The sequence below is a fragment of the Leopardus geoffroyi genome, chromosome B2 (assembly GCF_018350155.1).
Source record: "Leopardus geoffroyi isolate Oge1 chromosome B2, O.geoffroyi_Oge1_pat1.0, whole genome shotgun sequence".
Lineage (NCBI taxonomy): Eukaryota > Metazoa > Chordata > Mammalia > Carnivora > Felidae > Leopardus > Leopardus geoffroyi.
The window spans coordinates 112,065,806-112,081,134 of record NC_059332.1 but is presented as its reverse complement, the minus strand read 5'-3'; the positions used below and the strand labels follow the sequence as shown (position 1 = coordinate 112,081,134).

At 34.4% G+C, this 15,329-nt stretch overlaps 1 protein-coding gene across 7 annotated transcripts in view; it reads right to left on the bottom strand.

Annotated features, from left to right (window-relative positions):
* Positions 1–15,329, bottom strand: part of NKAIN2 (sodium/potassium transporting ATPase interacting 2) — a 998,481-nt gene that overhangs the window by 517,957 nt on the left and 465,195 nt on the right. For all 7 annotated transcript variants that reach the window (XR_006717547.1, XR_006717549.1, XR_006717548.1 and 4 more), the window contains exon 2: positions 11,602–11,739. Coding sequence is in view for 3 of the 7 variants with exons in the window: in XM_045499460.1 (XP_045355416.1) it covers positions 11,602–11,739 (138 nt within the window). In the remaining 4 variants the exon portion in view is untranslated. The remainder of the gene's footprint in view (positions 1–11,601; positions 11,740–15,329) is intronic.

The window sequence follows — 15,329 nt, the reverse complement described above, 5'->3', positions numbered from 1 at the left end:
AAAAAGACCTACAAATTTTGTTTTCATTTATTTAATGTTTATTTATTTTTGAGAGAGAGAGAGAGCATGAGTGGGGAAGGGGCACAGAGAGACAGAGACACAGGATCTGAAGCAGGCTCCAGGCTCGAGCTGTCAGCAGAGTCCAAGGCAGGGCTGGAATTCATGAACCATGAGATCACGGCTTCAGCTGAAGTCAGTCACTTAACCAACTTAGCCACCCAGGCGCCCCAAAAAAGACCTACAAATTTTAAATTACGTCCACACTTAGACACCTCATTTTGAAATGTTAAGACAACAAGGATAAAATGGATATTTCAAGAACTTCTTTAAAAGTTATTTGCAAAAGATTAAAGAACAGATTGATATCAGACTTCCCCATCAGTAATGCCACTTCCTAGGGTACAACTGAACAATCACTTCAGTGTCCTAAAGAAAAATGATTCTCAACCTTGCATTTTGCATATAACAAAACTATTACTCAAGTATAAATGTAGAATCAATTCAGAAAGTTTACTTTGCAAACATGCCTTTTTAGGAAGTTGTGCAAAGAGTTTCAGAAAGAAAATTCATAGGGTCTAAGAAAGCATGAATCTAACTCGGGTAACAGAGCAGAAAAGATAGATGTCTAACAGGCTCAAAGAGCAACCAAATTAGATAAAATAAAAGGAGAGAGTAGTATGAGAGAAGTCTCCAGGGAAGAAGGGCATACCATTAAAATAAAAAGCTACTGATAAAATCATGGTCAAATATGAAGAATATGGTCTAAATTCAAAGAGGAAAGCAATGTGTTTCCAAAATAACAGTAGAATGAAGATCAAGCAATAGATAGAACGAATAAGAATTGGAAATATATTTAGGATACTGCTAAAAAAGAAAAGAAAAGAAATGAAAAAAGAACCCAGTTCACTTTTATAAGAATAAAAAAAGAAAGACAACCAGAAACGCTGGGGATTAGAAGGTAGGAACAAATTATGATCCAAAAGTAAATTAGACTAAAATGATTTCACTTTTACGAAACCTCTGGGGTATATTCTCTATGTATATAGATGATATAAATAGGTATAGGTATAGGTATAGGTCAATCTATCTTTCTATCCCAGAAGAACTATAAAAAGATTAGGACCAGCTGGAAAGAGGTAAGAAAAAGGACTTATATTTTGTCATAAATCCAATTTGGTTATTTGATTCTATAAAATATATACCTGAAGTAACTAGATTTTTAAAAGAAATATAAACATATATATCACAACATGTTTCTTCTTAAATTTTTTCCCAAAAATTATTAGATGATTTACAAACATGAATTTAGACTGTCAAAAGGTAATTACTTTTATTTACCACATTCTATAAATCTTTAGTCACAGCCTAACACCAGGATGAGAGCACAAAGTATCTTCTTGTAGAACAAATGACCCACACTTCCCCAAGGGAACACTTCCTTTTGAGAATAAATTGCATTTACCATGTTGCATGATTACATTTATTTTAGGACTACAGGCTAAATCCATAAAACGTGTAATGATGTTTTTTTTCCCCCTCCCAGGCTTATGGGAAAAGACGCATTTTCACAACTACTCTAAGTCATTAGAAGCATTGTTAATTTACTACTATCTCAAGTCTCTTCATCTTTAATCTACATTGATTTTCTGTCCTGAACACAGAAAGTGTGCATTTTTAATGCTTTAGCAGCAATAAGTTTTCTTTTGGATATTTTTTCTCTGGGAAAAAATGAATGAAAGAGGCAAAACAACTGCTTGTACAGAGATTAATAACTTCCTAGAAATGGCTGCAAGGGATGCACACATTTTTAGGAGGTAACATTATTAAACAAACTAAGCAGTAAAAACTTAAAAAAGCATATGACCCAGAAATAGGACATACTAAGTGCTTCTTATTTATTACTGTTGGTTATATTCTATGTCAAGACCTGAGCTCCATGAACCATAAAAATTCAACTTACAGCCCTGGGTGGGTCTCTGGGTGGCTCAGTCGGTTGAGCATCTGACTTCGGTTCAGGTCATGATATCCCACTCATGAGTTTGAGCCCCACGTTGGGCTTGCGGCTGTCAGCCTGTCAGCACTGATTCCCATCCTCTGTCCCCCTCTCTCTGCCCCTCCCCCACTTGTGCTTTTCCAGAAATAAATAAATGTTAAAAAAAAAGAAAATTTGAGAAATTTAGGGATTTTTTTTTCCATACAAGTTGTGTATGTGACTATCTGCTTTCCTGCTTTTCTGCTGATCTCCTACGGTATCTATACATTCCCCAAACTGTCATATCAGAATGTTTTACAAAATGGACCACAGCTTTGTCTTTTGGTGCTTCGGTCATGTGGCTCTCAGGCCTTGCCCAGGATGACATGCCGTTTCTTTTCTTTAGCATGTTAGCGCAAGAGAAGAAAATCAAGGAAGCCAAAGCAGGTGAGTCTTGTCTGAAACTGCTTCATTGTTGTGTTCCTAATGCTGTGCCCTCCTCCTCAATGGGAAGAAGGATGTGTGTCAATTCACAAATCAATACTCATTAAGATGCACATGTAAATATTTTGAAAAAAAATGTACTATTGAGACAGAGTAGCCAAATTGAACTGTAGTTCTCAAAAATGGTCAGAAATTACCATTTAAGAGTTTAATGCATTAACTAAAAAGAGTACACAATTATTTTCTTTATTATTTTGAAATAATGAGTAGAATGGGTATAATGACATAGTCTAATAGTTTATCATTCTTAAAACACAAGGGATAAAGATGAATGAATATTGGCTTCTTTTTGTAACCATAACCCTATTATAGCAAATTAGCTTTACCCACATTATTTTAATCACTTGCTTTTTCAGTTAAAAAAAACAAGCAAACAGGAAAGCATCCCAATCATTTATATTCATTTGATTTTAGGATTAGCTATTGCAGTCTAATCTGATGTCATGAAAAAACTCTGCACTACATATGATAACATACATTAATACATATTTTACCAAACAATATGGACAATACATAATATGGGTATTTTTTCAATTACATAGACAAAAATTCTCTTATCAATTATTTGAAGCCCTTTACCAATAACAGATGTGGAAAGAGATACTTTGCCTTTAATTAATATATATTAGATATAAATTATATATACAGATATGTGAATTATCACCATCATCAAAATGCTGATTACTGTAAGAAAAGAAAAAAAACACCATTCCAAATCACTATTTCTGGAAATTAAGGATACCCTGTGATGCTGTTACTCTGCAAGAATAAAATATCCATCACTATGTTTTCTGTTCTTAATTCTTGAGACATGAGGTCATTTCCTCATTAAATACAGAGCTAAAAACATAATCCTTAATAGAGGGATGGCAGACTACAATTTAAAATCTAAGTGTTTTACAAATTGCAAATGCCATAATGGATTTTAAATTTGCTAACAACTTAACAAAACTTGTTTCCATTTGTCAGATAGATTGTGGCCCTCTGTACTGTGCTCCTAAGAGGCAATTCAGTACAGGTGTTAAGAGCATGGGTTTGGCGGTTAGTAGGACTCGGGACTACATCCTAACTCTGCTATTTCCTAGGCATCTGAAGTTGAACAAAAATTTTGTAAAGTTAATGTGAGGTTCATAGGACTTGTAGAGGAAGATGTCTAAGAGCATCTGTCGAGGGAAATAGAAGTGGTAAACAACAACAACAACAACAACCCGATTCTTATAAATACTACTGTGATCTTAGTATGCTATATTTTTCTCTGTTTTTATGAAATTTCAGTAACAGATTTTTAGCTATTTTAAATTTATTTCTATTTTTAGGACTGGGTTTCCTTGATCAAGCCAGTAGGTTCAAGCTAAATAAGATATTCTATTTTCTTACAAAATAATTAAGTAGAAATAATGAAAGTGGGGAGGAAGGGAGTAAAAGAGAAAGGATGGAAAGATGGTAGAAAACTAGAAAGGTGGGAAGATCGGAATGAAGGTAGGAAAAAAGGTAGGGAGGAAGGTACAAAGGAAGGAAAAAGAAAGAAATATTTTTGAACATTACAGCAACATGTCCTCTGGTAATATCACCAAGAAAATTGCCATGCCTTTAGCAGTTAGGAACCTACATAGTCCTCAGATTACTTTATACTACTTAGAGCACTACAACTCATTAACATTTTTTGGTCATTAACTAATAAACTGAATAACCCAAATCACATCCTGCTTGTCTGTATCTTTAGCCCAAATAAAGATGTGCTGAGCAATTTCACTTATGACATGAGGAAATACTTTCACGGGAGCTATTTGTATGTATGCATTTATAAATAACACCCAGAGTTAACTGGGACTTTTTGGGGAGACTTGATGTTGCCAAGAATTATACAAAACACAGGCTTTCTATGGCTTCAGATTTCCTTTGCTTAGTATTGAAATCATCTATTTTATTTTCCTTCAACATATTACATTCCTTGAAATGCCAGAGACCCTCAAAGGGTACTATTGAGTTCTTGTTCCAGTTACCTGTTTTAAATATTTCTTCTTTACTCTTATGTGAGAGATTAGTAAAGGAAACAAAACTCATTGCCAATATTTTCTAAATTGGATTTATTGCTCCTGTGCTCAGTGTTTCAGAGGATGTCACATGCTATTATTTAATCATTTTTTCCCAATTAAATAGAATAAAATGTTCCATCAATAATTTGAAACTCTGCAAATAACAAATGTGAAAAGGCACACATTTTCCTAAGACTCTATTTCAGGGACTCTGTCTGTCTTTTTGTTTTATCAAAATCAGAACTAAGGATAATGAAGCCTTATCATTAAACTTTTCAAAATGAAATTTAAATTTTATAATTTTTAAAGCAATAGAAAATAAAACAAAGGGACATGGAGTTTATTTCAATAAGAAAAAAATAATAAACATCCCAAATAAAAATTTATGATAAAGGATAAATATCTTTACTATGTGATCAATACATAAAAATTGTTATGATAAACACTGACTCCAAAAAAATAAGTAAAGATAAATAAATCCAAGCCAAAGACAACTCCCCTAAAAAAGGATATCAAAGTGGAAAATGGCTAATGAACACATGAAAAAGTCCAACTCTGTGAAGATAAGAAATGCAATTCAAAACAAAAATGACATTTCTCTTCTATAAGACTGATAAATACGAGAATAGATAATATTCAGGGTTAGCAAGAGCACAGTAAAATAGACTACACTGCACATTTGTGGGAGGATAATTCAGTAAACTAATTTTGGATAGGTAACTGTCAATTATATACTAAGAACTTTAAAATTGTTTAAGGTGATTTAAACAATGATTAAAATTAAAATGATTCAACTATACTGAGATATATTTCTCCTAATGAATGAAATCACAAATAAAGATGAGAGCATTTTAACAGAAATGATTATATGGAATTATCTATCATAAAAATGGAAATCATGTAATATATAATATATAACATACCACAATATATAGTATATATTGTTATAGAGTATGATAAATAAGAATGTGAAAGGTTAAATGAACAATATCCATATGAATTTTATAACTGTTTGATAGAATGTTAAAGAAATGATGACATATTTGAGATGTAACATAATCTGACATGTTTCATTTGCACATACATGAAGGGAATATGCAGATATATTAATAATAGTTTTTAATTGTAAAATTGTGAATGTTTTTATTTTTATAGTTAATTGTTTAATAATGCAAACATATAATATGGCAAACAAAGAAATAATAAAGACCTATATTTCCAGGAGAGAGAAAAATAAATTTCACTGTTCATATCTAAGTCTCCAGTGCACAGAGGTTGTTGGAAATTACTAAAGTGCAGCAATATATTAATGTTAGTTACAGCTTGCTCCCAATTATACATTTTTTCTGCTAAATACAGAATCTTCAATGATCAGAATTTCTGATATCCATAATTCCATTCAAGTTGTTTTTTAAGTTTATTCATTTATTTTGAGAGAGAGAGAGAGTGACTAGAGGAGGAGGCAGAGAGACAGGGAGAGAGAGAATCTTAAGCAGGCTCTGCACTATCAGCACAGACCCCAACATGGGGTTCGAACTCATAAACCATGAGATCCTGACTTGAGCTGAAGTCGGACACTTAACTGGCCACCCAGATGCCCCTCTTTTTTTAAGTTTATATTTATTTATTTTTGAGAGAGAGAGACTGAGTGAGCAAGGGGGGAAGGGGTAGAGAGGAAGGGGAAAAAGAAAATAGCAAGTAGTTCCGCCTTGGCAACAGAGTGAGATCATGGCCTGAGTCAAAACCAAGAGTCAGATGCTTAACCAACTCAGCCACCCAGGCACCCCTCAAGTTTCTTTTAATTTTAATTCCTCTTGCTATCTTTAGGGAAACCAAAAATCTTAATTCCATTTTGATGGTGAAATCTCTATTTTCCTGAATCTACTTTTGACCTTTAATATGGCATCATGGAAATTAGATTCCATTAATTTGATTATACACAAATCTGCTATACAGAAAATATGCAGAAATAAATAACTAAAACGGACTGGTACCAAAACTCAAATGATATTATAATATAAACTTAAAACACAGTATTAGTTTTGAGAAATGGTAGTAGGTGGAAGCCAGAAGGGCAGTGAAGAGATCTCATTGAAGACAGGAAGGCGGGCAGTAAGAAATTTGTTTTTGATGACTGGAGAAAAAAGGATTCATAATAAATTACTATCAGAACAATTAACTTGACCATTTGCTGCAATACTGGAAGACAGAAAATATACCTAACAACTTGTGGATCTGGCTAAGGGGACTTCCAAGCAAACAGCGGACAGTGTTGTCATCTTTTAGCCACATATAATATTATATTGTAAGAGAGAGATGAGGTAAAGAAAGAACAATTCAGGTTTTAAGCAGAATTTAGAGGATATTATTTCCAACTCAGGATTTGGGGAGTTGGAAAATAAGTTTCACATTTATAGTATCTCCAGCTGGCAAGAGGTTTTCCACGTAAGATACTGTCTCTAGATGAAATTCAAAATGCTGTTTGCTAATCAAGATCAAATCAAAGATATAGCTCTAAAACACACTGTTGAGACCTCAGAAAGATTTCAGAGGCTCTCTTAGCTATATAAAATATCTAACAATCTTAAAGGTGTCCCATGGCATCTTAACTCTCAGCTCTTGCATCTTTACTCTCAAACAGTCTGTCTTCAAAATATCTGTTGGTATGTATTTTACCTAAAAAGATGGGATTGTACTTTGATACATAGGAATCCTACAAAATTGTTTTAAGGGTTGTAGCAGGCTGAAATAAATGGGGAATAAATAGTTCACCCAATAGCTTAGAACACTTGGCTCTATTTTAAACTGCTTGCCAGCCTATCACTAGTCTATGAAGTTTGGTATCATTTCAAGTAATAATAACAACAATAAGGAGAAACATATAGCTAACCTTTATTGACCACTTAAAAAAATACAGCCACCCTACAACCCAGCAATTGCACTACTAGGTATTTATTGAAAGGATATAAAAATGCTGATTCAAAGAGGCTGACACACCCCAATGTTTACAGCAGATGTACAAATATTAGCCAAATTATGGAAAGAGCCCAAATGTCCTTCTGATGAAAGGATAAAGAAGATGTGGTGTGTGTACACACACACACACACACACACACACAATGGAATATTGCTTGGTGATCAAAAAGAACAAAATCTTGCCATTTGCCACAACATGGATGGAAATACAATGCATTATGCTAAGCAAAGTAAGTCAGTCAGAAAAAGACAAATACTATATAATTTATCTCATATGTGAAATGTAAGAAACTAAACAGATTAACATAGGGGAAGGGAAAGAAAAACAAGCTAAAAACAGAGAAGAAGGAAAACCATAAGAGACTCTTAAATACAGAGAATAAACTGAGGGCTGCTGGAGGAGTGTTGGGAGGGGATGGGCTAAATGGGCGATGGGTATTAAGGAAGACACTTGTTGGGATGAGCATTGGGTTTATATGTAAGTGATGAAACACTAAATTCTATTCCTGAAATCATGATTACACTATATGTTAACTAACTTGGATTTAAACAAAATTTAAAAAATAATAACACTAAGGGGAAACATATTATAACTAACCTTTATTGACCACTTTTTAAATGCCAAGTGTTGTGCTAAGGACATTCTGTAGAATATTCCTCTTACACCTCCAAACCAATGCCTGAGTTTTGAAACTATTCAAAAATTTTGATCCACATCTAGATATTCATTCCAAGAGCTCTATCAGAGATGGAGATGACATATTCATAAGATTATGATCAACTGATACATGAATTCAGCAAAGTCACAAGATACAAAATCAATGTCCAGAAATTGGTTGCATTTCTATACACTAATAATGAAGCAATATAAAGAGAAATCAAGAAATTGATCCCATTTACAATTGTACCAAGAGCCATAAAATACCTAGGAGTAAACCTAACCAAAGATGCAAAAGTTCTGCATGCTGAAAACTACTGAAAACATATGAAGGAAATCGAACACACAAAGAAATGGAAAAACATTCCATGCTCATGGGTTGGAAGAATAAATATTGTTAAAATGTCAATATTACCCAAAGCGATCTACACATTCAATGCAATCCCAATCAAAATTGCACCAGCATTCTTCTCAAAGCTAGAACAAACAATCCTAAAATTTGTATGGAACCACAAAAGACCCTGAATAGCCAAAGTATTGTCGAAAAAGAAAACCAAAGTGGGAGGCATCACAATCCCAGACTTTAGCCTCTACTACAAAGCTATAATCATCAAGACAGCATGGTATTGGCACAAAAACAGACACACAGACCAATGGAATAGAATAGAGAACCCAGAACTGGACCGACAAATGTATGGTCAACTAATCTTTGACAAAGCCAGAAAGAGTATCCAATGGAATACAAAAAGATAGTCTCTTTAGCAAATGGTGCTGGGAGAACCAGACAGCAACATGCAGAAGAATGAAACTAGACCACTTTCTTGCACCATACAGAACAACAAATTCAAAATGGATGAAAGACCTAAACATGAGACAGGAAACCATTAAAACCCGAAAGGAAAAAATAGGACACAACCTCTTTGACCTCAGCCACAGCAGTTTCTTGCTAGACATGTTTCCCAAGGAAAGGGAATTAAAAGCAGAAAATGAACTATTGGAACCTCATCAAGATAAAAAGCTTTTGGACTGCAAAGGAAACAACCAACAAAACTAAAAAGCAACTGACAGAATGGGAGAAGATATTTGCAAATGACATATTGGATAAAGGGTTAGTATCCAAAATCTATAAAGAACTTGCCAAACTCAACACCCAAAAAACAATAATCCAGTTAAGAAATGGGCAGAAGACATGAATCGACACTTTTCAAAAGAAGACATCCAGATGGCCAATAGACACATGAAAAGATGCTCAACATCACTCATCATCAGAGAAATACAAATCACAGCCACACTGAGGTACCACCTCATACCATTCAGAGTGGCTGAAATTAACAACTCAGGCAACAACAGATGTTGGTGAGGATGTGGAGAAACGGGAACCCTCTTGCACTGTTGGTGGAAATGCAAACTGGTGCAGCTGCTCTGAAAAACAGTGTGGAGGTTCCTCAAAAAATTAAAAATAGAACTACCCCATGACCCAGCAATAGCACTACTAGGAATTTTTCCAAAGGATACAGTAATGCTGATTCGTACGGGCACATATACCCCAATGTCTATAGCACTACTCTCAACAATAGCCAAATTATGGAAAGAGCCTAAATGTCCATCAATTGATGAATGGATAAAGAACATGTGGATCATATATACAATGGAATACTACTTGGCAATGAGAAAGAATGAAATCCTGCCATTTGCAGCAACGTGGATGGAACTGGTGGGTATTATGCTAAGTGAAATAAGTCAGAGAAAGACAGACATCATATGTTTTCACTCATATGTGGAACTTGAGAAACTTAACAGAAGATCATGGGAGAAAGGAAGGGGAAAAATAGTTGCAAACAGAGAGGGAGGGAGGTAAACCATAAGATACTCTTAAATACAGTGAACAAACTGAGAGTGGATGGGGGACAGGGGGAGAGGGGAAAATGGGTGATGGGCATTGAGGAGGGTACTTGTGGGATGAGCACTGGGTGTTATATGTAAGCAATGAATCACTGAATCTACCTCCCAATCTAAGAGCACACTACATACACTGTATGTTAGCCGACTTGACAATAAATTATATTTTAAAAAGATTATAATCAGAGGAACATTATTTATACAAATAAAGAGAACAGTTAAATTAAGAATCATTAATATGATGGCTTATAATTCATTAATTAAAGCATGAATTAATATAATTATTACTTTTATTTTAAAAGTAGGAACTCTAAAAATTGGCAAGTTTATGCCTGTTTAAAGAATAAAAAAATGGTAGATGCAAGATTTCAATCCCAGTATTATGACTTCAGAAGACCAATTCCCAATCGCTATACTTTTTTCCCTATATTAGATCATATCACAGTTTATATAAGAAAATGAATCATGCTATCGTATCTTGTGTATTGAAAAACTTTAGCCTGCAAAAAAACATATCCTACATTATACATGATTTACGTGGCTATACACCGTTAGAGGGGACATGTGCTCATTTCTGGGCATGCACCCAGAGGAGAAAGCTATGGGTTTCTCACTCATCCTTAGCCAGACAGTGGATCCCTTGGTCCAGCTGTCACCACATTGTCTGTTTCAGTATCAGTGAGCTTTATCTAGGTTCCAGATGACTGAGACAACAGGTCATAAGAGGGCATCTTTTATGTGAAGGAGGCCTTTGTGAAACCCGAGAAGGCTTGCTGGTTTGTGTTGAACAAGGCAGAGCTCTAGCTGCACTATCTTATATATATTCCTTTACCACAAAATTGCTTTAAAATTTGAAATAAATGCTTATAGACTTTTCCTTTGTCAAAAATAGAAGAGAAAAAATGATGAAACTAAAAAAAATCTACATTAATGAAGAGCTATAGCTGAGATCTGAGGCACACACAAAGGTAAAAAATTCTAAGTTATGGTTCCCATAGCAACAGCAACACAGTTGGATTTCACTTTTATGTTAAGTAAGTTTAACTTGCGTGGAGATGCAAAACACTCCCTCTGAACCAAAAAGAGAATTATGGAGAATATAGAGACTATGGTCCAGACTCTTCTGGCTTTCAAAGGTATCAAATATTAACCCTAATATATATTAATAGTTTCACATCAAAACTATATGTTCATTTGCATTGACTTAAAACTACTTTTATTCAATTTATAAAATATGATTATTTAAAATGGGAAAAACTCCCATCCAAATGTGTTAAATCAAAGGACACCATCTTATAATTTGGAAATATAAGTGCATAGTTTGTTTTTAATTACAATAGAATACTTGCTGAAAGTTTAATTTATGAAAATACAATCTGATTACATTCACTGTCGAGTGTTTTAAACTTGACATTTCCAATTACTGTAGATGTTATCTGAAACTAGGAAAACAAACTAACAGTACTTCAAAGAGAGGACATACATATAAATTTTCAAGACATTTGTAGTTTGCATCTGTATTTCAATGTTTTTAAAGAAGCAGGAAGGGTACTTACTCCTGTTATGTAACGAGGTCTATATTGAATAGTCCCAAATAAACCAAGAATGACGATAATAATATGTACAAAATTTGCCAGGATAGGTGCCCACTGATATCCAAGGAAGTCAAATATTTGCCTCTCCAGCACACAAACCTAGAATAGTAAAACAGGGTACAGAGGTAAGCAGAGTGGTGAGAGAGAAGAGACGGCAAAAGGATCATATTGCATTATAATTAGCAATTATAACTGTGTTACCATATCTGGCATTTATCTTTAACAGTAAGACTGACATTTTCAGGTATATTTCAAAGAAACACTATGGAGGCTGTAGATCCATAGGCAGCTACAATCCTTTTCAGAATGATTTTGTGGAGGCATCAAGCCATATTCACAGGATATCATCTGTGCAGTCACAGGATAAATTATATTGTCATATGCACTAACACTTGAATTCATCAACCAGCAAGTTTGCAAAGTCCACACAAAGGGTATGTTGTTAGGATCTGCTCAAATGTCATTATATAAATTGAAAAATAAAACAAATGGGAGTTATCTGGAGGAAAAATAACTCATCAGCAAGTCAACCAACTTGGATTATGGACTTAGATTTGCCTCTAACTGTGGTTGCGAGATTAGCTTAAGTCTAGAAAGGACTAGGTAAGTCTTTCACTTCTCTGGGGGTACTGATCCTTCATTTGTAAAATTCAGGACTTTGACTTCTAACCCAAATAATACTGGATTATAAATCAAAAATGACTTTTTTTGTTATACTCAGTTACGTATATAACCAGACAAAAGGGTGCAAAAAGGACATTAAAACAATGAGAAGCAAAAATAAAAAAAAAAAGTGTCACTGTTATAAAAGCAAGGAACATAGGTCATTTAAAATTATCCTACATTTATCTATGTTTACAACTTGACAATTAAGACACAGGTACAAATCTAAGGATTGAGAGAAGAAAAACAAAACAAACCAACCAACCTAATCAACCAAACGAACAACTAAACAATGACACAAAAGCTGTGATAGTCCAGAAGTACCATTTTATATTGACAAGTAAAACCTGATAGCTATCAAGTTTCTCATCAGATCAAATAAACTCACTTTTATTCTTCCTGCCTGCCCTCAGGTGGATGATAATAAAAGGTTGCGAGTAAAACGTTGTGAAAAGACCTGATATTCCAGACAAAGATTCAACAGTGTCTTTGGTTGTTTTTCAATCTAGGCTTTAAAGAAAAAGGATATTTTAAAACCCCTACATTACTAACATTACTATGCTTTGATGATTATTTCTTGTCAGAAGGACATACTGACTCTCAAAACAGCCAGTGTGCTTTTAAATTAAATACCTGTAGCTCAGTTTGAAGATTTCTTGAATGATCAATATTCCCACTGTACTTCTTTAGCTGAACAACACATATTCCCATCAGGCATTGAAAAAGAAAATAAATTCATGACAACTGTTTGCATAACACTTCTGTTTCCTAAGGCAACCAAGGGCTGTAACAGTAATCCAGCCTTGTCAAATCTTCATTTTCACTTATCTTGGCAATGATTAAAAAAAGAGAGAATCTAGGTCTGTTCTACCTTGCATATTCTAAATCCACAATATCCACCAGAGTTGCAAAAGTGGAACGTAAATAATATTGCACATAACTGCAGGTTCATAAACCTTGAACTGCCTTCTAATGAAACATTCCTTCAACTGTTATCATGCAGTCAACACTTCACATAAAGGAGACCCATTTGTAATGTTAGGCAGTATAATGTATCCCTTGTTTTTGAATCTATTAATGGTACCAAAAAAATAAGTGGCGGTTCTCGGAGCAACTGCTAATCATTTGTATAAAAGCTCTCTCCAACTTAGAACTCTCTAAACTCATCCTATGAATAAACGGTAAGTAGGAATGTAAACAGCAGCAAGAGGAATCTAAACTCTATAAATTTTGAGCATCATAACTGTGGGGACACAGCAGGGAAAAAGTATAGAGGATGAAACGCATTAGTCAAACAGTGGGAAATCTCTCGATAAATGCACCAATTATGGAAGAAAATAGCAGTACCATCGTTAATTATAAAAAATATATAGATGATAATATAGTTGCTAATTCTGTATGGCTAAAATGAATTTATGTCAACATTTATTAGTCTTTTTTTTAATGACAGAACTAATAGTTTCATCAAACATTACTTACAAGGTTATGCAGACTGAATAAGTTAATGTGCAATTCCTCAATTATAATATTCCTGCTTTTACCCTGTTTCTGATTGACCCTATTAGCCATCATAAGTAGCTTTATCATAGGTCCTGTTATTTAGAGCTGGGACTAAATAAGGGAAGATTTTCTGAAAAATTCAGAGAATATAAAGGGAATAACAATTTATAGCAGTAGTTAGTCTTTTCTAAGAATTCCTTCAAAAAGGAATTATATTAACTGTGGAATCACTGAAAGGGTTATGGGGTTGTAGGGAAGAGAATAGATACTAGTTAAAACATTTCTTAGGTGATGGGCATCCTTGCTAATCCCCAGTCATGTATTATCTCAATGTGTCTGAGAGGTAAATATTGTCTTACTTTTCAGATTAAGAACTCTCAGATGTATGGTGGCTAAGTGATTCTCCTGATATCTTAGAATGGTAAATACTAAACAAACAAATAAACAAACAAACAAAGTAGGCTCTGTGCATGGCCAGTGGGCCATGTTCCCAATGTTGTAGATTTGTGACACACCTAGTCCAGAAACAAAAGCTTTCACAGTTTATGTTGTAGACCTATGTTGGTCACAGGATATGTGCTGCTTTTTACCTTACTTATGTGGGAATAATACAGAGAATTTCTTTGATCATAGTTGTCAGTTCATATCATCATTAGTCAAGACAAATTTGTTTTTTTGTTTTTTTGTTTTCTTTTGCCTCCTTCAACCCATGTTCTCAGAGTTATTTTGCTTCCTCCCATTGGACCCTCTGTAATATATTTGCTTTATGTGCTTTCTATTACCTGGCATACAAATACAGGTATACGGCCTTGAAAAACATAAATAAATCTTCCTCAACTTATAATGGCATTACTTCCTGATAAACCCATCACAGGTCAAAAATATCATAAGTCAAAATGCATTTAATACACTTCACCTACCAAACATCCTGTCTTAGTTTATCTTTTTTAAAAATTTTTAAATGTTTTTATTTCTTTTTGAGACAGAGAGAGACAGAGCATGAGCAGGGGAGGGGCGGAGAGAGAGGGAGACACAGAATCTGAAGCAGGCTCCAGGCTCTGAGCTGTCAGCACAGAGCCTGACGCGGCTCAAACTCATGGACTATGAGATCATGACCTGAGCCAAAGTCAAACGCTTAACCAACTGAGCCACCCAGGCACCCCTTATCTTATCCTATCTTGAATGTGCTCAGAACACTTACATTAGCAAACTATAGGACAACATCATCCAACGGAAGGCCTATTTTATAATAAGGTGTTGAATATGTCATGTGATTTATTGATATTGTCCTGAAAGTGAAAAACAGAATCGTTGTATGGGTACAGAATGGTTATAAGTGTACTGGTTGTCGACTCTTGTGATCTGTAGCTACCTGGGAGCTGTGGCTCCCTGCCTCTGTCTAGCATCACTAGAGACAATCGTACTCCATATCACTAGTCCGGGAAAAGATCCAAATTCACAATTTGAAGTACAGTTTCTACTGCAGATGTATTGCTTTCACACCATTGTAAAGTCAAAGAATCGTA